At 38.4% G+C, this 26,181-nt stretch overlaps 1 protein-coding gene across 9 annotated transcripts; it reads left to right on the forward strand.

Annotated features, from left to right (window-relative positions):
• The first annotated feature begins 1,075 nt into the window (after positions 1–1,075).
• On the forward strand, positions 1,076–24,175 carry LOC104601794 (protein WEAK CHLOROPLAST MOVEMENT UNDER BLUE LIGHT 1-like). Of its 9 annotated transcripts, none has more exons than XM_088893734.1 (8): positions 1,076–1,667; positions 1,758–1,843; positions 1,934–2,019; positions 16,135–16,281; positions 16,539–16,664; positions 16,762–16,860; positions 20,707–21,412; positions 21,983–24,175. In XM_088893734.1, exons 7-8 carry the CDS (start codon positions 20,747–20,749, stop codon positions 23,861–23,863), a joined length of 2,547 nt encoding a protein of 848 aa, XP_088749860.1. In that variant the 5' UTR covers positions 1,076–1,667; positions 1,758–1,843; positions 1,934–2,019; positions 16,135–16,281; positions 16,539–16,664; positions 16,762–16,860; positions 20,707–20,746; the 3' UTR covers positions 23,864–24,175. The 9 variants fall into 9 exon arrangements, with proteins under 9 accessions (XP_088749860.1, XP_010263560.1, XP_010263563.1 ...); XM_010265258.3 differs by having other exon boundaries at positions 16,154–16,281; XM_010265261.3 differs by having other exon boundaries at positions 16,157–16,281.
• The last annotated feature ends 2,006 nt before the right edge of the window (positions 24,176–26,181 follow it).

Consider the following 26,181-nt stretch of genomic DNA (forward strand, 5'->3'; position numbering starts at 1 on the left):
CTCGGGCCAAAAAGCCCGGCCTGCAATAAATTCGAGCCGGGCTCGGGATTTGCCAAAATAGCCCAGCCCGGCCCGACCTATAACTAAACCTAAAAACCCTAGTTGAAGACCCCTTTTTTTTTCACCTCTTTGCCTCTTTCCTTTCTTTTTCCGGCCAAACCATTCTTCTCTAGTCTCCACATCCTCCACAGTTCTCAACTTCTCATCCTCACACTCTCAGGTAGCCACACAACCGGCGAGGCGGCGAACGTTCATCGGCGCAACAACTCCGGTGGTGAGTCCTCACTCATCTCCTTCTCTCTCTCTCTCTCTCTCTCTCTCTCTCTCTCTTTCTTTCTTTCTCTCTCTGACTCTCTCGTTCCTCTTCTCAAATCTCACTTCTCTTTCAAATCTCAGACACCGGCGACGGCGAGGCGGTGAATATAGGCACCGACTGCGGTGGAGAGTTATCTCTCTCTGATGCGAACTGATCACTGTTAAACTTAAAATCGCAGGTCGTAGGCTCGCAGCTCATAGACCACAGTCACCGCGAACTCAGTTCCGGCGAATACAATCACCGGCGAACACATTCACCGGCGAACGCAATCGGGCTTCGGGCTTTTTATCAGGGCCGGGCTCGGGCCCAAGTTGTAGGCCCGTTGGTCGGGCCAGGCTCGGGCTCGGGCCTAACAAATTTTCATTAATGAAGAGTAAAAGCCCAGCCTGAGCCCGACTCGACCCATGAACAGGTCTAGTCCCAATACACAATGGAATATGCTTGTGAGGTCATTGTGAGATGCCCTATGTGAGGAATAGATCTCAATTCATGAAAAGATATTCCCGATGCAAAGTTGCAAAAGGCTGTTGGGACGGTATCAACAAGGGCTTACCCTGACTAAAACCGATCTCCGAGTAGACTTCACCATTGAGAGCAAATCAAGACTGGATATGCTCCTCACACCTGGCGCCTCATACACACATCCTATCATGCATTGGGAACATCTCCCCCTTATTTATTAGTTATTATTCATGGGAGATGTTCTCAATGCTGGTAGATGTGCATGTAAGACACCCATTTGTGAGGAGCAGATCCCGCTTTGAACAAATCAGCCCCCGAACGTCCCATAGCACATCCCCGCCGTGTATTGAAAACATTTCCGGATGATAATGTTCCCAATACATAGCGGGAATTTGCTGTGGGACGTCGTGGGGGGCTGATTTGAACTCCCTTAGCCAACACCAAAAGGCCGAGAAAGGTATAGCGCTATATTTGATTTGAAAGAAAGTAAGGGAAAATTTGTCTCACCCATTTATAAAAATGAAAATGAAAATTTGTCTTACCCATTCATAGTCGAACCCTATTTCAAAAGATTACGAATGTTCTTGGTTTGATCATAGACGAGGAAAAGAAAGGAAAATGTGAGATTTAAAATCACCATCCTCCCAAAAAAATAGAGATTTAAAATGACCAAAATGAGGAAACGGGATCCTTACATTTCGGTCGGAATCTCCTCGAAAAGAAAAGTAAAAATGAGGGAAAAAAAATCGAGAGCCTCCTTCAATTGGGAGTTTCTTTCTACTGTAGAAACAACGGAAACAACGGTGAATCGTGTATACAGAGAGGCGACAAGTTCAACGCAAAAAGAGGGTAAATTCACCAATTCCCAGCAACGAGGCGACAAGGAGAGGTAAGTTCGAATCTGAAACTTGCAGCCGATTTCTCTTCTTCTTCTTCTTCTTCTTCTTCTTCTTTTGGTTTTATAATGTATGTGTATTAGGTTTTTCATTTTGCAGATACGTACCGAGGATCATTAACATAGATGGAGGGGTATGCCGTTTCTGTTGCGATTTCAGTGGTTACCTGGTATGAACTATCGACTTTTTCACGTGTTCGTTCGTTTCTTCAGTCCTCCTTCGTTGTGTTTCTTTTGGTTTTATAATGTATGTGTATTAGGTTTTTCATTTTGCAGATACGTACGGAGGATCATTAACATAGGTGGAGGGGTATGCCGTTTCTGTTGCGATTTCAGTGGTTACCTGGTATGAACTATCGACTTTTTCACGTGTTCGTTCGTTTCTTCAGTCCTCCTTCGTTGTGTTTCTCTCAGCAGTTGAACTATTCTATTTTCTGTGGCTCGTTCCGTATCTGAGCTCAAAAAGTTAAATAGTGATTCAAGCATTCAAACCATACAACTTTTTTTGTTCCTTCTGACATCTATAATAAGGATTAATAAAACCATTGAGCAAAATATTTTTTTTTTGGAAAAGGTAAGGTATTTTATTAAATCAGTACAAAGGAGCCTAGGCCATTAGAGGCTGCCTAGAGCCACCACAAATTACAGATACATCCAGTTCTGAGATCTAAACAACAGACTCAAATTCTGATTTTTAAACACCTCCGTTGCCGACACCCAGGACAAAAGTTTACCCACAGCTTTCTGCACCATTTCCTCTGGAGATTTAGCTTTGCCCTGAAAAATTCTGTTATTTCTTTCAATCCAGATAGTCCAAAGCATAGCAGCCAGGATAGTCTTCCAAACCAAGTTACATTTTCTTGCTGAGACCCTCAATCTTCCAACACAACAGCAGATCCTTCACAGAATTTGGCATTATCCAGCTGATTTCCAAAGCTTGAAGAAAATGCCTCCAAATATAATTCGAGACTGGGCAATGTAAGGCCAGATGATCAGTAGTTTCTACTGCCCCACCACACAAGCCACATGACATGTCCGAAATCTGTATGCCACGTTTCACTAGATTAACTTTGGATAGATGTTTATTTAAAGCCATTGTCCAGAGCAAAAACTTCACTTTAGAAGGACCGGTTGAGTTCCAAATCTACCTAGCCAGAAAGTTTCCCTGACCTGAACTTATCAACTTACTGAACATAGACTTTACAGAGAATCTTCCATCAGCTTCCCATTTCCATCTCCAAGCATCCTCCATGTTTGGGTCAATCCTCTGGTTATGGAGCAGGCCCAACAGATTTGCATACTCAATTTCCAAGCCAAAGAGACGCCTCCTACAAGTTAGGTTCCAACTGAAAGAGTTACCATCCACATTGAAATTCTCAACCACCGAGGAATCCTGATTTACAGAAATTTGATACGAGAGAGGAAAGGCATCTTTCAGACACACTTCAGAACACCAGGAGTCTTTCCAAAATTTAACTCTTTCCCCATTTTCTAAGTTGTAACCGATTCCTTCCTCAAAAAAATTAGAGTTCTTCATTATACCTGTCCAAATGGAGCTTATCCCTCTTGAAATAGGAGAATTGGATCTCCAATCACCCCAATCCACTCCATATTTGTTCACAATCAACTTTCTCCACCAAGAATTTCTTTCATTTGCAAATCTCCGAAGCCATTTACACATGAGGGCAGAATTGAATTTCTTCAATTTTCTTATTCCCAACCCTCTAAATTCCTTAGGAAGACACACTTGATCCCAGTTTACAACATGAACCTTCTTCTCCTCCTCCCAACCTCTCCAGAGAAAATTTTTCTGTAGTTACTCCAATCTGTTAGCCACTTTGGAAGAAATAGGAAAGAGGGAGAGGAAGTAAGTAGGTAGATTAGAAAGAGTACTCTTAATCAAAATCACTCCCCCACTGAAAGAAAGCTATTTAGATTTTCAGGAAGCCAATTTCTTCTCCATTCTTTCATCCACTGGATTCCAAATCTGAGGGGAAGTATATTTAGCTCCAAGAGGGAGCCCCAAGTACTTGACCGGAAGATGGGTAGTCTGAATAACTTCTGCGCAAACTTCTAGATTTGTAACAAGACCTACAGGGATAATCTGAGATTTACTCAAATTTACCTTGAGGCAGACACCACCTCAAACCAACTCAAAATTCCAAGCACCACCTCTAGTTGATTTGGAGAAGCATCAACAAAGCATAAGGTGTCATCATCAAATTGAAGAATATTAATTTTTTCTTTTCCTGGAGCAATTGCAAAGCCCTCCCAAAGCCCATTCTCAGCAGCCTTCTTGCTAAAGAGAGATAAAATTTCCATGACGCAAATGAAGAGAAGGGGAGAGAGAGGGTCACCTTGTCTCAAACCTCTTGAACTTCCAAAAAACCCTGTTGATTGCCCGTTAACTAAGATTGAGAACTTAGGAGTCTTAACACAAACTCTGATCCAGTTTCTCCAAAGCTGCCCAAAATTCATTTTCTCCAAAACCAGATTCAAGCAGTGCCAGTTAACATGATCATAAGCTTTTTCAATATCCAGTTTGCATAGAACACCTGGGGTCCCCTCTCTTCTTCTGGACTCCAGCAGTTCATTGGCAATGAGAATAGAGTCAACCATTTGTCTACTCGGGACAAAAGCACTTTGGTTACAAGAGATAACACTGTCGAACACACACTTCATTCTTTCAGCCAAAACCTTAGCCAAGATTTTGTAGAAACTGTGCAAGAGACTAATGGGCCTGAAGTCCTTTATATTGACAGCCCCTTCAATTTTTGGAATGAGAGTGATGAAAGTTGCATTCAGACTTCTCTGAAAGGAGGCATTAGTGTGAAATGCTTGGAACACCTGCATCAGATCACTCCTCACAATATCCCAACATTTTAGGTAGAATAGATTAGAGAACCCATCAGGACCTGGTGGCTTATCATTTTCTAGCTTCTTTACTGCACCCTTAATTTCCTCTTCTGAGAATGGTCTCTCTAACCAGATTTTCTGCTCTTCATTTAATTTATTAAATTGGAGCTCGGAGGGAAAAGGTCTCTGAACCCACTTCTCTTTATAAAAGTTCTTATAGAAAGAAGTAGCTACAGATTTAACTTCAGAACCAGACTCACCACACCTGTCCTCCCACACCAGCTTGCTGATTGAAGAGAACCTAGCACGAGCATTTGCCATTTTGTGAAAGAACTTTGTATTTTTATCCCCCTCTTTAAGCCAAATGGATTTAGCTCTTTGTCTCCACTTCCTCTCTTCCTCAACTGCCATCTTGTCATACCTGATTTTTGCAATTGACCTCTTAAGTCTCAGATCTTCAGACAAGGGACCCGCCTCTTCAGCTCTGTCAATCTCAACAATGGTGCTCTACAAAGCCTTCTTATCAGTAACCCACCTCTTCATACCTGATTTTTGAATTCTCTGTTAATTGATCCTGTTCGTTTGGTTAGCAAGTCATCCTCTGTCTTGACTAGAAAGGTTGATCTGTATCCTGCTCAGCTTTCATTTGTTTATTAAAGCAGCTTTGATCTTGTTATTCCTATTAAAACAGATTTGATTTTATTTGTTGAATTATTCTTTCTCTGATTTGTTCAATTACTAATTTACTATTGTGATTCGCTTTGGTTTTCAATTACTATGACACTCTGATATACATACCATTACACTGTGAAACTCAACATGTTTCATCCTTGACAAGTTGATTTATTTTCATCCTTGATACAAAATAATCGGAGGCATTGTTATCTATCGTGATGTGAATTAAAAAAGTCATAAATGGTTGGGCTGCAGTGGCTGCCACTGATTCCTTAGCCATCTGATTTTAGCATTATATAAAGAGATTCACAAATATTTCACCCCATCTAAAAAGTTCAACAAAATCAGATGGTTATAATCTCATGTGGGCGCACAGAAGAAAATCCTTTTTATGTAAAAGTGGTAAAGGGTATGGCCAATTAGGAGGGACTTTGCTTTATGAATAAGGAGTGGTTCCCTATTTGGGCTGCTAAATTACATAAGCTGCCACATTGAACATTGAAAGTTGAAAGCCACTCTTCTAGATATCATTGTTAGACAGTTGGACTTTCAAAGCTGTCCAACAAAAGTTATATATGCACAGATGTCATCCTAATAGGACCAACGACCAAGAGAGATTAATTTAAAAATGAATTGAGTTTTTTTTTTTTTTTATAGTCTAATATATAATGGTTTCTTTCTTAATTTAGAAAATTCTAGCATTATAGAACTATACTTCTCAACAGGGAGAGTTGTGTAAATCAACAATTCAGATGAACAAAGAACATTATCCATTCATGGTCAAGTTTCAGTCTCTAGTTCTAACTAATGGAAAAACTAAACCCATATGGGGTATTTTAAAGTTTAACAGCTCAATCTCTTAGAGGCTATTGACTGGCATAACTTCATAAAGACCCAATAACTGATTAGAGAGAGGCCTAACTTAACATTTTATCTATAATTTTTTATGCATAAGTTATATTATATCAGATTATTGAAAAAAAAAAGAGTACAGAGAGGCCCCCATCCATGAAGGAGGACAGTTAAAACAAACCATCTTAAAATCCTAATATTTTGTTTTATGAGAATTATTTTGACCATGGTACATGGCACACAACTTCATTTATGGATTGTAACCTTAGTCAATGTGGTCAAAGTGCTTTCCTTTGAGAATGACCCTTTTCCTCAGGAAGATACTTCTTATGTGATTGATTTTCTGAACTGTTGATTGCTCCTGAATCACGCATACCTGTATGGATCATGCAATCTTGCTTCTTCATTCCTCCTCTTGTTTCTCTTGTACTAGCAATTGGACCTGATGACAAGTAGCACTCGTATATACCTTTTAGAGTCCATTTTGACAGATACAAAAAGATAGGCAATGCTGTCTTTTTGGTCATGTTGAGAGTTCAGAAGGTTCATCAGAGAACTAAACTCAACTAGGTCTTATCTTAATTAATCTTGGGTTGGCTATAGGAATCTTGCTTTGCTGTCTATTCGTTTTGAGAGTAGGCAGAACTTATGGTGTTTGAGAGAAAATAAATTAGAAGTGGTGCTTAGCATTGACATTTGCACCATTCTTTGCAACTATTGTTTAAAAATGGGGTAAACCAGTTAGTGCTGGTTTCTCTCTCATTGATCCTCCAAATAAAGAGTTTAGGCTTGGCATGTGAGTTAAGAAGGTGCATTGTGGATTAGGTTAGGATCAGTGTAGTTTATTGATGGTGAAGCTATGGTGCTAGGTCTTCCTGTTGCCATGCAGTTTGCAAAACAACTACACAGCATGGAGCTGCCACTGTGAAACAAGGAGCAATATAGAAAGAAACAAAAATTAAGAAAGCCATGCAAGATTAGCAATGAGTTAGTTCTAATATAAAAAGTGAATGAGATCTTTACCATTCTAATATACTTTAGTTCCACTCCAGAAGCATAAAAAAATCAAGTGCAGATCTATGAGAGCTCTACTTATACCTTTATGATTTCATAATTTGTTGGAATCTTCTTGACAGGAGGTCATTAAACTAAAGAATGAAAAACATCATTTTGATGAACCCTAGTTACTTGATTCATATTTTCTTATTCAGTTTTTCAGTATTCTGTTGAATTGTTGGCTTCAGTTCCTCCAATCCAATTGTGAATAAACCCTAGTTGTTTCTAGGTCAAAGTAGAGAAGAAGAAAGAAGAAAGAAAAGAGAAGGAAGAAGAAGAAGAAGAGGAGAAAAGTATTCGGCCAGACTAGAAGAGAGGATGTACAAAAGTACCTCTCCTAGCCGACCCACTTGACTTTTATTCATGAAAACTTGAGTTACAAGAAAGACAATTGTGTCCCTCATAGAAGATGGGACACATAACTTAAACTCAGATACAATAGACATTTCACTTTCAATAAGATACACCAGAATGACCAAAATACCCCTGACTCGAGCATTCTAACACTCCCCCTCAAGCTGGAGAGTATATATCATATAGTCCCAGCTTGTTACAAATGTAATCTATTCTTCCCCGAGACAATCCTTTTGTGAAGATATCTGCCCACTGATTTCCTGAGCTCACATGAGATGTAGTTATTACCCCACTTATCACTTTCTCTCTCACAAAGTGACAATCCACCTCAATATGTTTAGTTCTTTCATGGAAGACCGGATTGGATGAGATGTGAATAGCAGCTTGGTTATCACAGTATAGTTTCATGGGTTTGTCAATTGAGAAACCCATCTCCTGTAGTAGGTTCTTCAGCCATACTAGTTCACATGTGGTATGGGCCATAGCCCTGTACTCTGCTTCCGCACTACTTGCCACCACTGTTTGCTTCTTGCTCTTCTAAGTTACAAGATTGCCACCTAGGAAGGTACAATACCCTGTGGTTGACCTCCTGTCTGATATAGAGCCAGCCCAATCAGCATCTGTGTACCCTACTATCTCAAGAGGTCCTCCTTTTTGGTATAACAGACCACGACCTGGAGCACCCTTTAGGTACCTAACAATTCTCAGAACAGCTTCCCAGTGAGGAACCCGGGGATGTTGCATAAACTGACTCACCACACTCAAAGCAAATGATATATCTGGTCGGGTAATGGTTAGGTAGTTCAACTTTCCCACCAACCTTCTGTATCTTTCAGGATCATCAAACTCATCACTTGCATCCACACTTAACTTGGCATTGAGTTCCATAGGAGTCTCTGCTGGTTTAGCATCTAACAACCCTGTTTCTTCAAGTAGATCAAGAACATATTTCCTCTGGCATAGGTTGATCCCCTGTTTTGACCTCGCAACTTCTATTCCTAAGAAATACTTTAGCTTCCCCAGATCTTTCGTATTGAAGTGGTCCTGTAAGAATTTTTTCAGCCTGTCAATTCCATTGCTGTCACTTCCAGTTATGACAATATCATCCACATACACGACTAGCAAGATTTTTCCATCTTTCGAGTTATAGCTAAACACGGAATGATCAACCTGACACTGTTTCATCCCAAAGGCCTTCACCACTTCACTGAACCTGCCGAACCATGCACGTGGAGATTGTTTCAGTCCATAGATTGCCTTTTTGAGCCTGCACACCTTACCAGCCTCCCCCTGAGCATCAAACCCTGGTGGTTGCTCCATATACACCTCCTCAACAAGATCACCATGTAGGAAGGCATTTTTGATGTCAAGTTGTAGGAGAGGCCAATCATACATAGTAGCCAATGAGATCAACACCCGAACTGAACCAATTTTAGCCACAGGAGAAAATGTCTCCATATAGTCCACACCATATAATTGAGAATAGCCCTTGGCCACTAACCGTGCCTTCAATCGTTCCACACTGCCATCAGGAAGATGCTTCACTGTATAGACCCATTTACACCCAACAGTGTGCTTACCAGGAGGAAGGATGGTGAGTTCCCACGTATGATTATGTTGTAGAGCAGAGAGTTCTTCTTCCATGGCTTGCCGCCACCTTGGAGAGGCAAGGGCTTCCTGTACAGTCTTGGGAATGGGAACTGAAGAGAGTAATGATATAAACTTGCAATGGGAAGCAGAAAGGTGAGCAGTGGAAACATAGTCTGAAATGGGATGAGAAGTACAAGTACGTTTACCTTTCCGCAAAGCAATAGGGAGATGAAGATCTGAGGGAGAAGGAGCAGTAGCAGGATCTGTCGACGGGTGCCAAAGTGGAGGAGAAGCCGAAGCACTTCTGCGAGTATACACTTGAGTAATTGGCGGCCTCTCTGTAGTAACCGGCATATGATGTGCATCTGCCGTAGGAGTGGGAGCTATGGGAAGGGGGTCCACAACTGGAACAGGAAGAGGAACCACAGAGGGAGAAGAAGAGACCCCGGTATTGGAGAAAAAAGGAACTAATTCAAAGAAGGTGACATCCGGGCACACAAACGATTTATGAAACGTAGGGTTATAACATTTGTACCCTTTCTGAGTCCTTGAGTAGCCAAGAAAAATACACTTCGTAGCCCGAGCATCTAGCTTGTCTACTCCAGGCCCCAAGTGCTGAACAAAACAAACACAACCAAAGACTCTTGAGGTGAGAGGAAAGGGAGACAAAGTGGGGAACAACACGGAGAAAGGGGATTGACTTCCAAGGATTGACATGGGCATCCGATTTATCAAAAAACAGGATGTAAGAACAGCATCACTCCAAAAGTGCTTTGGGACATGCATATTGATCATCAAGGACCGAGCAGTTTCAAGAAGATGTCTATTTTTCCGTTTAGCTACACCGTTTTGTTGTGGGGTGTAGGCACAAGAAGTTTGATGAATTATTCCATGATGTTCTAGGTATTGCTGAAACGATGAGGAGATGTATTCTTTGGCATTATCGAAGCGAAGTATTTTCATATTAACACCAAACTGAGTGCGTATTTCAGCATGAAATTTCTGAAAAATAGAGAACAATTCACTACGGTCTTTCATAAGATAGATCCATGTCATCCTTGAAAAGTCATCAACAAAAATTACAAAATACTTAAACCCATTGTATGACACCACTTTAACTGGACCCCATACATCAGAATGAACTAAAGCAAAAGGACTTGAGACACGATTATCAATTCTTGGACTAAATGAGACTCGATGATGTTTTCCCAACTGACATGACTCACAATCTAATGATGAAAGATGACTCAAGGAAAGAACTAGCAGCTTCAAAGCCTTGAGAGAGGGATGACCAAGTCTGCAGTGCCATTGGAGAGGAGTAAGAGACGATTGAAAAGCCACTGGAGGGCCACCACCATCAAGGTAATACAAACCACTGGCTTCATGCCTTCCACCAATCTTCGTCCCCGTCTTGAGATCCTGAAATACACAAGAAGAAGGATAGAAGGTTGTAGAACAATTAAGGGACTTGGTTAATCTACTAACAAACATAAGGTTAAAAGGGAACTTAGGAACATATAAAACAGATGCTAAAGACAACGAGGAGAGATCAACATCACCAACACCACAAATAGGAGATGTAGAACCATTAGCAAGTGTAACTGTCTGAGATGTGGAGGTGCGAGAAAGGGAAGAAAATACATCAGGAGTCCCAGACATATGGTCCGAGGCCCCAGAATCAATGATCCAGGGTGAGGCTTTGGAAGCTAAACAAGTCATACCTGAATGGGCAAGTGTAGCTGTGTTCTGCTAAGATGTTTGAAGGAACTGCTCATATATTGCCCGTGGTACACTCACCATTTCCTGCCAGAAGCACAAGTGGGTGTGGAGGGGGTTGGTGCAGTTTGCTGGCTTTCAGTAATTGTGCTACTACTTTTAGATGTAACATGGTTAGCTCAAGTGTTAGGTGGACCACACAAATCATAGCAGAAATTAACTGTGTGCCCCTCTAAGCCACAATGTGTACATTTTCTCTGAGCATTACCCCTTCCTTTTCCACGGCCTCCCCCTGACTCACGGCCTCCAGTCCGGCCACTGGCCCGGTTAAACATGTGTCCACCACGGTTGCTTGGAGGGCCATTGCTGCCACCACCACTTCTACTTCCACGACTACTCCCTTTAGTCACTACCAAACCAGATCTATCAGAGAAGGAAGAATGTTCCACTGGCTCAATGGATGTCCTCTTAAGACGAGCAAAAACTTCTTCAAGTGAGGGGAGAGCTGATCCCCCCAATATCTGTGCTCTAACAGGCTCATACTCAGCCTTCAAACCCACAAGGAACCTAGTCACATCAAGTTGTTCATGTTGCTGCTGTTGGATCTGGACATCTGATGTGAGAGGGTGATACACATTTAGCTCATTGCGGATGTTTCTCAAACTTGCATAATACTCTTCTAAGCTTTGACTTTCTTGCTTCAAATTGAAGTACTCTTGGTATAACTGATATACCCTAGTTGTGTTGTCTTGTCCAGAGTACAACTTTTTAGCATGATCCCAGATCTCTTTGGTTGTATCTAGGAACATGAAGTTCACACTAATCTTTGGTTCCATGTTGTTCCAAAGCCATGTCATTATCTGTGCATCATCTTGTTCCCAATCACTGAACCCAGGAGAATCAGAGGAAGGTTTCTCTTCCCTCACATGTTTGACTTTCCTCTTGGCCTTCAAGAACACCTCCACAGATTTTGCCCATGGTATATAGTTCTCACCATTCAACTTGATGGATGTCATTTGAACACTTAGATAATCTGAAGAGAGCATGATGCCTGTTTTGTTGTCATTCCCAACTACAGTTGAAGCCATCTCAATTATGTCTCCTCTGAATATACACCACAATCTCACACTTGTCACAAGACTTATCTCACTTACAATACCACCAACCCACTTTCTTCAACTGCACATTACACACTACACTCTAAAGCTGAAATCATTCAGTCAACACATCAAACACTTGGACTGCACACTGCAGGACCATTTACCACCAACACACCACTACTGAAATTACTCAGTCATTTCATCGAACACTTGTTCTGCAAACTGCAGAGCTGATTACACACAAGGTCTAGGGGTTCACTTTTAAGCATTTAAAAAAAACATAGATATGCCAGTCACCACAACACAATCAACACCGCACCACTGCTGTCGTGGACATCAGCAGTCTACCACTCTTCTTTCAGCACACATGTGAGCAAGAAAACACAAAAAAAAACATGACTGATATGTGTATCAGTTTCACCCAGCACCACAACAACTAACTTTCGATGTACACAAAAAAAAAATCAGCATTCACAGTCCATTTCTGAACACACGACAGCAGTGTCCATACCTGTATACGACTAGCCCTCTTCGTACACTGAATAGAGGGTCTAGTATACCACTTCAACGACCACCACAGCACCGGCCAGAGGCATTCTCACCTCCAGGCCCTCAAAACGACAACTCCTTTTCAGCCCTTTATCGAGTCTTCAATCAGATCAGCTGTAGGATGAAGAAACCTACTGTGAAGCTGGCGGCGAACCCAGGAAGAAGACAGCAGCAAGAAAAAAAACGAACACCAGACCTTAATGCTCTGATACCATGTGAATAAACCCTAGTTGTTTCTAGGTCAAAGTAGAGAAGAAGAAAGAAGAAAGAAAAGAGAAGGAAGAAGAAGGAGAGGAGAAAAGTATTCGGCCAGACTAGAAGAGAGGATGTACAAAAGTACCTCTCCTAGCCGACCCACTTGACTTTTATTCATGAAAACTTGAGTTACAAGAAAGACAATTGTGTCCCTCATAGAAGATGGGACACATAACTTAAACTCAGATACAATAGACATTTCACTTTCAATAAGATACACTAGAATGACCAAAATACCCCTGACTCGAGCATTCTAACACCAATCAAAGCATTCAATAATTTCTATAGTTTGGATTTTGGAAATAGCCTAGGTAACTTATCATAAGCATACACAAGGATATTACATCTTTCAGTTGATTGTGGATGCCATAGCATGTCCCACACCTCCATAAATGATCATCCATTTAAATCTGGCCTAACCATCTAATGGCAATTGGAATGTCTTAGTGGGAAATATGCCTGTGCAAATTCTGGTTTAATTTTTTTTTCAGGCTTTATCCTGTTTTGTTTGCTTAGGTTCAAATACTCATTGCCCAAAAATTAGGAAGCTGTGCATAAATCAAATGAGGCAGGCAAGACATCTAAGCATGTTTTCTTTTAATTGCTGAAGTCTATACTAAGATCTTTGAATATGAGGAGTTTTAATCTAATGCTAATTATATACTCCCATGAAAATTAAGAAAGAGATTAAGATAACAGATGGACAATACAGTGGCTTTTCTTTGTGGAGTAGAGATTGAGCCTTGAATGCTCGGGTTTATTTTTTTATATCATTAATATTGTTGTCTATGTTGCAAAATGTCCCTATTAAGATGATTCTTGTTGTACAGATGGAGACAAACACTTTCAAAACTCCATGCTGCTATCTGTGTCTTGCATTTTGCCCTCTTTACCTTCTATGGTTTCTGTGTTTTATCTTGCATGCATCTCTTGTCTGGCAGGGAAAGATTGATCTTGATTCCACTGAGTAAATAACTCATATATAAACCCAATTGGCCAACCATGTCATACAATGACCCTATTGGCCTAAGAAGTGCCAATGAGGCTGAGAACCTTTCAGGTTATGATTTAAGAGTCCTGTTTTTAGGATGGATTGATGCAAATCTAATAGGGGCAAATCGTAAATTTAAGTACATGCTTGACTTTTTATCATAACCTACATCTCTAAACATCTCTTTCAACTCAAATCCCTTCTTCATTCTTCTTCAAAGTTCTTAGATTCATTGGAATCTGCAAAACCTTTTGTCCAGCACAATATGTCCAAAGTCCCAGTGGCAACCATCAAATCAGTGTCAAAGGTTCTAGTGACTAAAAACTGGACAAAATAAAGTTTCACTCCCCACGTTTGAGTTCCAAATAAATGGAGCCTAAAAAAAGACAGGAAATATTTAACATAAGAACAACAACAGAGCTATCATTTGGATCAAAAACTTCCTCTTGTATGTGAAGTTATGGATTTTGCATGGGTTTAATTCCATTGTTCATATATCAAGTTTATGGTCTATCATATATCAGAATTTCCTCTTGTAATTCGAGCTGAAATGCATGTTAGTGGTATGTGCCAAATGGCCAAATCCATCCTAATAAGTAGCCAAGTTGCTTTACTGTGGCCACTAAGCACTCACCCAGTCACCCTGTCTGGTTGTATACACATAAAATCAAAACCAAGTGGAATATGATTAGAGGGATTCAACTCTATGTGCCAAGTTGCTTTTTTCCCCAATTTGTTCTTATTCAGGGATGCAAAGGTGCTGCAAGAGAAGACAGTGAAGAAAGCAGCACAGGCTGCAGCTGGAGGAGGAGATATGAAAGGTGAAAGCAGCAACAAGAAATAACTACAGGTTTATTGTATAAGGGAAATGGGGAATTTAGATGCTTGGATCAGATTTTGGGTTTTTCTCTATCCGTGGCTAAAAGGAAGAGAGTTGTATGTGGGTGTTGAAGTTTTGTGGTTCTATGTCTCTCTGTTTTGTAAAGATTACCTCTTTTGGTCTCAGATGTGAGAACTAGTTCATGTTTGATTCGAGAAACTCTTATTGTCTATTGAATTCTTAATTGGAATCTGATCTAGAATCCCTATTAAGCTTTATTCAATCTGCTTTTATCGCTGTTGATTTCCTTACATTTTGAGCAATTTTGTCAAAGGCCCTTGTTTGTAGTCTCCTTTTAGTTCATGAACTTGGAAAACGATGCACAACCTACTTAAAATTGTATATGATATACAGAGCTCAATAATGATTTTCTCTTTGTTATATTGATGATTAATCCATGAATATATTTTGAGAAACTTCTTGCTCATTAAATTTCTTGTTCTGATAAGCTTTTTTCTTTATAGTAATTGTGATGAAGTTGTGATTCTTCCCCCTTCCAATCTAAGGAATGTTGCCTTTTGAGATCAAGCAATGGACTAAAGCTTTTTGGGACCTTGTGAAACCACTAGAATATCTGTTAATTCTGAGTAAAAAGATAGTTTTTTGAAGCACAAGTTAAGTAAAATTAGAAGTTGGAGGCTTTATTTTTGAGTGGTATAACATGATTGGGAGAGGTGGTCTAGAAGAAGTTAGTGGAATTCACTCAGGAGATTGTCTGTTGCAGTAAAGTTTGGTATGGTGGAATTGTGAGTGGTTCTTGAGAACAGATACCCTGTAAGCTTCAAAAGGGGTTTTATGGTACACCATCCTTTTTCTTTTGTAGATTTATTCAGCCTTCTAGCTCAAAGTTATCGTTGTATTATATATTGGTTGGTTACCAACATATGAAGATGTGCAATTATACATAACTAGCTAGTGCTACCACTTCCTATCAGGAATATCACTGTCTGGATTCTCCTTTGATGTTCTCTGTAACTGGGGTTTGTCATTTGCTAGATTCATGAGTTCTCAATAGGAGAGTGATAGGTAGCCTTTCTCAACCATATGGGGTAGGTTACGTAAGTCTTGTTTTGCAATTCTCTTCTGATCAGTATCAAGGAACACCCTAGCATGAGTACGAAAAGATAAATCAGAATCTATGACCATGAGTGTTTAGTGTCGGCTACCTACCTGACACAACCCTCCTTTATCTGGGCTTGGGACTGGTGGGGTAAGGCAGCTCACACTGAGTTATTAGATGAACAAAATTTAACATTTGAAAAAGTAGTCTTTTTCAGATTTTAAATTTAACAAAATTTAAAATACTGTCCTATGCTAAAGCCTCCCAGCCCTCCCTGCATATTGATTATGATTTTTAAGATTGTTATCTAGCTGTTGAGTTTCAGAAGTTTCTCATCATGCAGCCTTCATCAAATTTGTGTCCTTTCACCCTATAAAATTAGTGTCTTCTCTGGTATTGGCAACTAGTTTGTAGAATGTCTTATATATTTTCAGTAGATAATGCTAGGGATTTGATTTGTTCTTTAAGAAGCTTATAATGTATGCTTCCCACAAAATTTTATTTGTAACATCTGAATGGGAAACCAGTTATATGTTCAAATTTCAGCAGTGGCAACCATGTTTTTGAACGGCTGTGAGGCGAGAAGAGCATATGCCACAAGGAGGCAGGGCCAATTAGCCTAGCCTCAACAGTCTCTTCTATGGGAGACAGTCTTAGGCCTCAAATTTCTGCTGGTGCGTTAATTTCTGACTTCTGAGAGGCGTACGCATCTCCTAGTAGCCCTGCAAAAACAGATTAAACCTTCAATTAAAATTCTTAAATATAGATCATTGAGAACGAAGAAAGAAAACCCTATTTTCACAACATTTTGGAGGCTTAGCTGCTTGATGCTTTGCTAAACACAAACAACTAAGTATCTAAGATTGGAAGTGGAGAGGACAGTTGAGATCATTCAAAGTTCATAATCAGGCATGCTGCTTGTATTTATCAGGTGTAGCAGCACAAGTTCCAGCACAACCACAGTTCATAATTCCTGCTCATTCCTCATTTTACACAAGGAAGTGGTTCAAATCAAATGGCAGGTTGAGGGATAGATCGAGATGAGTTGCATCCTAAGGTATGATACTTTGTCCATCTATTCATCTATTCATCTATTCCTTCCAACGTTCCAGCAGTATTATATTTTCACTAGAGTGGGTCATTGTTATTTACAGGTATACTTAGATTGCAGCAGGACTAAGAGCCCCAGTATTGCTACTTGAGTGGAAAGTTTTGAATCTAGCCTTGCAAATTATCGTCTTTGCATTCTAGAGGTAAAATTAATACTAAATCAAATAATAAAACTTTGCTTATGTATTAACTACTTTCATGGTGCATGGATGTAGAATGTGAGCTAAGATCTTCTTACTCATACTGAATCAAATAATTTGCATTTCCATTATTTTCTCTTGAATGTATAATATTATATGTGTGTGTGTGTGTGTGTGTGTGGAGATTTAATTTCAAATAAAGTGTTGAGGAGCAAGTGAACCTGTTTTGAAAAATATCTGGCTTAACAACAGACAAGCCATGAGTTCAAGTGTAAATGTGTTGAGGTATGGGAAGAGCTTCATTGCAGCAGCCATAGATGCTACCTGTCAGACCAAAGCAAGAAAGAAAAGCAGCTCAGAAACTGTTAATGATCTCAAAAGGCAAAACCCAACTTCAAAATAAATAACATGATAAAAAAACCATGAATTGGAAAGGGTTCAGAAGTTAAGGAAAATAAACCAAAATATACACATGTATTTCTTTTTATGTTGCATGCTGAAATTCAGACCTTGGTTAGCTTGGTTGTGGTGGACATTCCAGAGACCTTAGAGGCCTCTTGATCAAGTGAATCGAGCCTTTGAAAGAGTTTCCGTTGTTAGGATTGGTTTTGGGCAGTTTCCACATCCATTTTATCTTCTTTGTTATCCACCAAAACATTCTGCTGAAATTCATTAGTTTTGGGTAACTCTAATTTAGTTATAGGTGTATAAGTGAAAAATCACTGGACTGCAAACAAAGATCTTCCAAATAGAAGCATTTCTGCTGAAATTCAAATAAAGTGCATTTTGATTTTTCTCTCAACTATATAAAAGACATGCATGTCAATTTTGTTTCTATTTTCTTATAAACCCCTGTTTCTTATTTGTTATCTGAAGAAAATTCTTATAAACCCCTGTTTCATTCTATTAGGTAGAAGAACACCAACAGAAGTATCATAAATACTTTGCTATTTTAATCATTAGGATGTCCACAATTTCAGGAAAATAAAAAGAAATATGCTAGACATATACATGCAGAAAAGTTAAATTTTATTAAAAGATCCATATTATTGGGTAGATTACTGAGATGCAGTTTTAATAGAGCGGAGAAAGGCCAAATGCCAGTTAGTTTAAGTCATTAGCAGCATATTTACATATTGGCATACATACACATAAACTTTTATACCTATATCTATTAGATGGATAGAGATATAAAATGAGAATTCATCATTTAAGTGAAAAATAAATTAATAAAATTTTTGTTAATGATCGAAAAAAGTTGTATTAAAATCTCATTACCTTAAACCGATTATATGGTATTACTGTAATACAAGCATGATAGAATGTAAGCAAGAAAACTGCTTCTTCTTCTTCTTCTCTTTATACACTTGCCTAGTTTATTTGAAATGATATTTCATTGGATGCAAGTTAATCCTTACATCCAGACATAACCTCTGGATTTTTAGCACAAAATGGCCACTCTCAGACATAAACCCATTTTCTCATGGTTGCCAGCCTAAGATTTTGACATCACACCAAAGCAATAGCCTTCTTAATCTGATATCAAACTAAAATCTGAAAATACAAAATGAAAAAGAGAAATCAAAGGAATTGAGCTAAGCCACAGAAGAGGAAATTGGTCATATTTGACGTTATTATAGTTCTTTTGTTAGTGATTCAAATAGCCTCTTGTAAGCTCTCACAATGAGCTAGGGGCAGGACCAAAAAGGACATGGGTTGAAGTAGTAAGAAATTATTTAATGGCTCATAATTTAAGAATGAATATGGCACTAAACAGAATAGAATGACAAAATAGGGTTCATGTAACCAACAAGCCTGGTTTCGAATGTCGCGAAATTTCGCTAATGTCGCCTGACATATGTCGATGTCGAGGCTCACCGACATGAAAATGGATGGTAATATAAAAATTACATTATTTCGGTCGACATTTCATTATATTTCGGAAATGTCGACCAAATTGGTCCAAATAACAAAACAAAAAAAGACGGTTTTTCCTATTATGTCGACAGGATGTTGACTAATGTACATTAATAATATAATATATTAGTATATTATATTAATATAATACAGTATATTAATATAAATTATTCCATTAATAATTTCTATTTAATATTTCAAATACAATATTTATAAAAAATAGTTAACAAAAAATAAAAACAAAAGAATAAATTAATTACTCTATAATATAAAATATAAAATATTTTTCAAGTAATAAAATATTAACTAGTTAGTATTTTTAAAATATTTATTAAAATCAGAAAATGTTTATTAAATTTTATAATAAATCATATTCTAAATTTAATATAAAAATGAGAATAAATTTATTAAATGTTATACTAAATCATAATTTATTATAAATTTAGTATTAAAAATCATAATAAATTCATTAATTTTATAAGAAATCAGAATTTATCATAATCTTAATAGTTAATACTACAAAAAGGAGAATCGGTTTATTAAATTTATAATAAAGCATAATGTATTATAACTTTAATATTTAAAAATCAGAATAAATGTATTTCTATTTACTAGTGTGAAATAAATATATTAGAATTTATAATAAGTCAGAATTAAAAATAAGAAAAGAAAATATCGGATAACCTTGTAAAAACATCAAAATGCATAATAAATCAGTAAATAGTCATTTACTAATTTGTTATTGATCTTAGTTTCTTAACTTTATATAATGGTTGGGAATAAGATAATAGTCTAGAAATATGTATTAATGCTTCTTTTATCATTTTACAAAATATCATTGCATATTTCTACATATTTCATAATATTTCCACAATGTCTCTAATTTTTACAATATTTCCCCTCGACATTTCCGACATATGTCCTATATTTTGGTAAGCGACATTTCCATCGACATTGACATTTTAAACCTTGCCAACAAGGCTTAGATGATGATGATGATGATATATTGTCTTATCCTGAGACAATTTAGAAGGCAAAGAATGCACTGAATATGCTTACTTTTTTGTAATGTTTTCTTTGATTGACATTTAGTCATTTTGCAGAAAACTCATATCTCATCCTATGTGTTAGGATTTCTGAAAAATTGTAAATGCAGATAGATTTTACTCCCCAAATTCCAAAATATCCAGATTTAACAGTTTGGCTCCAAAGATGGTGGTGCTATGCAGAATTTGAAAACTTCTGGATTTTGAGCAGAGTTTTCCACTACTTTGGTGGATTTCCAAAAAAAAAAAAAAACCATGGATTTCAAATATGCTCCTTAGATCTTCCATAATCCAACCACAATCTTATTAGTTATGTCAACAAGAGTGAATGAAGAAAGCAATGTTAAGATGAAATTATGAAAGAAAAAAATTAAGAGCAACAATGTTCAAAAGAGGGACAGGAACAACCATCCCAAAAGAATTTGATCATGTTGTGTGTAATTCCTAAAGAAACAAATAATCTTCGGCAAAACCGGATGAGATAGAATTCCATTCATTGCACATAGTAATAGAATTTGAACCACTGTCATAAATCTGGGGGATTGTGTTGTCTGCTCACCAATGTGTTTCGGACAGTTTGCACCTCATTTGTTTCATGACCATTTTCACTTTGCTCACTACCCCTCCCCACTCCTGATTCAAGACCAGCATTGTGTTATGGCCATTTTTTAGTTTGATGTCAGAGTAGACACTTGTTGCCCCACCTTGTTTAGGCATGTGTTTTGTGATCATAATATTCTTAAAGAAATGAAGTGGAAGTGTTGAATTGCCTTTCTTTTTGAAGAGAAAGAAAATGAGTTGCAAAAAGAAACTGTAAGCACTGACATTGAGTTGGCATGAAGTTTTAAGTTTGGTATATACTAAAATGGTGCCATATTGTCTTTAGATTCCAGATACCTACTTGAAACTCTTAGCACTTACGTGGTATGGAGGAAAAGAAAAATTCGGAAGGAAATTTTTATCCTGAATCTTCTTCATCTACTTCTTCATCAACTCAAGAAAATGCTCTTGCCGATTCTGAAGTTCCAATTCATGCACTCCCTAATGAAAACGTAGTGACTGACCAACAGAGCATTGTTGTAGAAGGCTCTGGAGTTTCAATCATACAAGATGCTTCTAATGTCCTGGTACTCAACCATGATGCACTTAAAATGGAGAACCTGGAAAAGTTACAGCCTGGAGTTAAGGAAATGGAACAAGAGTCATTGGAAGTTATTCCATCACCTCATTCATCTAATGTATTGGAAGCACAACCAACTGATACTACAAAGCAATCTGATGGCATTGCCACTGGTAATATTGTTGCTGTTGAAGTTAGTGATATAGCATTACCATCTAACGGATCTGGTGAAGTAAGAACCTCTGAAATTAGCCATAATGTTGTTCCACTAGAGGAGTTTCTTCTGCCCCAAATGGAGGTTTCAAGCATTTCCAATAAGAACCTACAACTCAGTGGCATTTCTCAACATGTAAAAGAGGATGTACACAGAAGTCTTGTTGATACTGCAGCACCTTTTGAATCAGTTAAAGAAGCTGTTTCCAAGTTTGGAAGACTTGTCAATTGGAAATCCTGTAGAAGCCAGATTGTTGAGGTACGATATTTCTTTATCTTCATTTTTGTTTATCATTTTATTGTTGTTGTCTCATGATCCTTATTATTGGTATTGATAATAATCCTGCTTCAGTGCTGAAAATTTTCCGAATTTTTCCTGGATTCTTGGCACTTTTCGAACATTTTCTTCTTCATTAATTAAATAATTTGGATTGACTTGTAACAGAAAGGCAAACTATCTCGGTTATGACACCGCTCCTATTGTTACTTGTCCTTCTGTTTTTCAATTTTATTAGAGAGATGGATGAAACAGATTCTTAGATATTTCTGCTTCACATAAAAAACAAACATACCAATTTTATCTCCTCTCCCAGCCAGATTGTATCAAGCTGTATTTGACTAATTGTAAGACAAACTCTCATGCCATGTATCTGAGCTACTACTCCAAACATTCCTATTTCTTTTAACTAAAACGTGGAATTTAATTTTCCTTCCATTTGTCTACAAAACATTGCATAAAAATTGACAAAGGGATCAGAATTTAATTTTCGACCCATTTGATTTCCTTTGGGCTTCCTGACCATTAAGTTTCTTTTCTTTGGTGTAACAGGAGAAAAAGAATGTAGAACAAGATCTGGAGAAAGCAAAAGAAGAGATTCCTGAATATAGGAAACAGTCAGATGCTGCTGAAGGTGCAAAGACTCAAATACTAAAGGAACTGGACAGTACCAAGAGACTAATAGAAGAATTGAAGTTGAACCTAGAGAGAGCACAAATTGAAGAGAAGCAGGCAAAACAGGATCATGAACTTGTGAAGCTCAGGTTGGAAGAAATGGAACAAGGGATTGTAAATGAGACAAGTTCTGCAGAAAAGCAACAGCTTGATGTAGCAAAATCCAGGTACATAGCTGCAGTAACAGAGCTGAAATTTGTGAAAGATGAGTTGGAAGCACTACATGGGGAGTATGCATCTTTGGTTACTGAAAAGGACATTGCTGTAAAGAAAGCTGAGGAGGCTGTTTCTGCATCCAAGGAAATTGACAAGACAGTGGAAAATCTGACTCTAGAACTGATTGCAACAAAAGAATCCCTAGAATATGCACAGGCTGCACATTTAGAAGCAGAGGAGAACAGAATTGAAGCAACTTTGGCCAGAGAGCAGGATTCTATCACTTGGGAAAAAGAAGTCAAGCAGGCAGAAGAGGAACTACAAAGTCTAAATGAGCAACTTCTCTCTGCGAAGGATCTCAAATTAAAACTAGATACTGCATCAGCCTTGCTACTCAATCTAAAAGCTAAATTAGCAGCTTACATGGAAGCAAAGTTGAACCAAGAAGCCAGTGAAGAAGAAGGAAAGCTAAAAAGTGAGACAAAAGAGCCAAATACGAAAGCTCATATAGATCCACAATTAACAATTGCTTCAGCTAAGGAGCTTGAAGTGATCAATCTCAGCATCGAGAAAGCAACAGCAGAAGTAAATTGTCTGAGGGTTGCAGCGGTGTCACTTAAGTCAGAGCTTGAAGCAGAAAAATCAGCACTTGCCTCAATTAGACAGAGAGAAGGAATGGCATATGTGGCAGTTGCATCTATTGAAGCGGAGTTGAATAGAACTCAGTCAGAAGTATCTATAGTGCAGATGAAGGAGAAGGAAGCCAAGGAGAAAATGGTGGAACTGCCCAAGCAGCTACAGCAAGCTGCTCAAGAGGCAGATCAGGCCAAAGTACTTGCTCAATTAGCCCATGAAGAACTGAGAAGAGCAAAGGAAGAAGCAGAGCAAGTCAAGGCTTGTGCAAGTACCATGGAGAGTAGAATACATGCAACTAAAAAAGAGATAGAGGCTGCCAGGGAATCAGAGAAATTGGCATTGGCAGCAGTCAAAGCATTGCTGGAGAGTGAATCGGCTCAAAGTACTATTGGTGACAATAGCACTGCTGGAGTCACACTTTCTCTGGAGGAATTCCATGAGCTTAGTAAACATGCCCAGGAGGCTGAGGAGCATGCCAATGTGAGGTTGGCAGCTGCCATCTCTCAAATAGAAGTAGCTAAGCAGTCTGAGTTGAGAAGCTTGGAAAAGTTGGAAGAAGTGAGTAGAGAGTTGGCTGCAAGAAAGGATGCTTTGAACATTGCAAAAGAAAGGAACAAAAAGGCAAGGGAAGGGAAGCTAGGTATAGAGCAAGAGTTGAGGAAATGGAGGGCTGAGCATGAAGAGCGGCGAAAGGCTAGTGATACTGGTGAAGGGGTCATAAATCCCACTAGAGGCCCAATGAGGAGCTCTGAGGATGGTGAAGAACCAAAGAGCTTTGACAACAAACTAGATGACACCATTCCTGTGCAAAATGACTCAAGTCCAAGGGAGGTTGCCCCAAAAAATATCTTTGAGCATGATACTTCTCCAGAAGCGAAGTTTGAGAAGAAGAAGAAGAAAGCAATATTACCACGGGTCGTCATGTTTTTGTCAAGGAAGAAGGGGCATGCATCAAATGCCATGTAGATTTTCATCATTGTGTGTTGTTTCTGGTTTCTACTTCTGTGTTGCAAGGTTTTGGCTAAAGAGAGTCATCCAAGTGTTCAGATGGATAAGAAAAATTTGTTTGTATTGTATAGATTGGTGAGAACTCTATGTATGACAACTTCCATCTGTCTATATTCTTTCTCTTTATGAATTGTTGGTTTGGTGGTTGGCAAGGTGATAATAAATTTGTTGGGGTTTCTGTGTGTGTGTGTGGGGTGGGGGGGGGGTTTGAAGAGTAATAAGTTGTACTGAATTTTACATGATTCCAATTTGGAAGAAACTTCTCATAAATTCCATTTTTTTATCTTGTCAGAGTTGTGATTTAATGTAGGTGTGCAAGTTGGACAGGTTCGGGTTGCAACATTTTTTTTTTTTTTTAATTTGAATGGGCCAGTCCTGGACGCTTGGACTCAATATAGTGTAAATTCTGCCAATTGGGTATATGACTTGCACCCCTAATCTATATGTATATAAGAAAGAGGTCTGTGTGGAGGCCAAAGGCCTCAAAGCACAGCTCTCACGGTCACACGTAGGCCTCTCTACTCTCAGTACTTGCACATGTGCAGTTCCAATTGTCTTAATTTTTTTTGTCTTTTGTAAATCAAGTATTTTAATTGCTAATTGTTCTCATTTGTTGGCATTACTAACTGCCTTCTCTCAGCTTCTTTCATCTTGGCTCTATTATGATTTAGCTAGGTCTTTACCTTGGCTCTGCTTTCTCTTGGCAAAGTTGTTTTTAAATTCATAAATCTCATAATGGCTGTCTGCATGTACACCTTTTTAAATTCACCATTAAAGGTACTGAAGTTTAGCTCTTCTCAGCGTCAATTTCTCTTCCATTTGTGGAACATTCACTCAAGAAGATCAGAAATCCATTTACACTTGCATCTTTTCTAGGATTTTTCCCAGACCCAATTTTTGGATAGATGTATACTTTCCTGGGATTTTGTGGATCCAATTTGTCAACTCTTTGTAACAACTTGCAGGTTATCGGGTTGTAAGTTTAACGTGGTTGTCATATCTCTGCAACTTTTCTAGGTTTGGTTTAACATGATTGTCAAATCTCTGCAACCTTTCTAGGGTTTTTCCCAGATGCAATCTGTCAAATATTCCCTCTCTCTCTCATGTTTTCTTCATTCTATTCCCTAAAAAATTTCTGATTTTGCCTTACTTTTTGGTTCATTTGTTTGCTGATAGGGCTTTGGTGCAGCTTCGTATAACCAGGTGGGGCTTCATCTGATCAAGTCCCCCTCTAGGGCATGGGTCTCTCCCTTCCATTGTTATTACTTCTTTTACATTTTAACTCTCTATTTTAGTTATTTGTTGTTTGAGGGAAGTGGTTCACTTTTTTCATTTATTTTCAGGTATCCTCTTGATTCTGATTATTCTTGATAACTTTTTCTATTGTTGGAATCCTGAAATTCATATCTATATTGCTGGTTGGTGGGGCTACATTAATGAAAAAAGGAGAATCAAGTGGCTGTCACAAGGTATGGAGGTTAATCTGCAATGGGTGAAAAGAGATGCTAATTCTTTTGCCGATGCATTGGCTAAACAGGGGGTGGGAAGGAACCAATTGGTTTGGGCTATGTTGTATTTTGTTTTATTAAGGGAGAGCTAAGAAAGCTTTATCTCTCCCTTTTTCTTCAAAATTAGTTAAACTGTTCCAGTAATAAGCAGCAATCAATTTCTACTTCCTTCGGTATTGGGGAGATTTGGGCTTCTTCCCGAATCTCTTGAATTTATAGGGCTTTCTCCTGAGTTTAAGAGACAGAATGTTATGTTATGAACTGACCTGATCCATTGCTATGGTGAGATTGAGGAGGAAGTGTAAATATAATTTTCACTAATAATTGAGGTACTCTTCAAGGGAAAGGTTGGATCAGGTTTAATAATCCTATTCCATTTGTTTATTTATTTATTATTTGTTTTAGCTACAGTAGTATTCCGTTGAATCTGGTTCAAGTTTACAGTAGTTTCATGAAATATCCTGGTTGCGATTGATTTGGTATGAGATCTCCATAAGGCACCTTATACATGGGTACATCTGAAAACATTTTTTTTGTTTTGGTAAATACCCATGCTGAATCCAACCCGGTAAGAGGATCTCAAATCTAAGTTTCTCTCAAATTTGCAGTCAATGGGTTGGATTGTTATGGATAATGATTGTGTATCTCATTCTACATAGTGCGAACTGCGAAGTTTATAATGGGGCTACTTAGTTACCCTTCTGTAAAGCTGTTAAAGAGAGTAACCATTTCCATCTAAGCGGTATTGATTCCTCCCTGTGGTATTAA

The sequence above is a fragment of the Nelumbo nucifera genome, chromosome 1 (assembly GCF_055504915.1).
Source record: "Nelumbo nucifera cultivar China Antique chromosome 1, China Antique-T2T, whole genome shotgun sequence".
In the NCBI taxonomy this organism is placed as follows: domain Eukaryota; kingdom Viridiplantae; phylum Streptophyta; class Magnoliopsida; order Proteales; family Nelumbonaceae; genus Nelumbo; species Nelumbo nucifera.

What these genes read in the sequence shown, in the direction of transcription:
- LOC104601794 (XM_088893734.1), top strand. Translation starts at nt 20,747, where the DNA reads ATGGAGGAAAAGAAAAATTCGGAAGGAAATTTTTATCCTGAATCTTCT. An exon ending in GTAGAAGCCAGATTGTTGAG is followed by an intron (nt 21,413 to 21,982) that starts GTACGATATTTC and finishes TTGGTGTAACAG; the next exon opens with GAGAAAAAGAATGTAGAACA.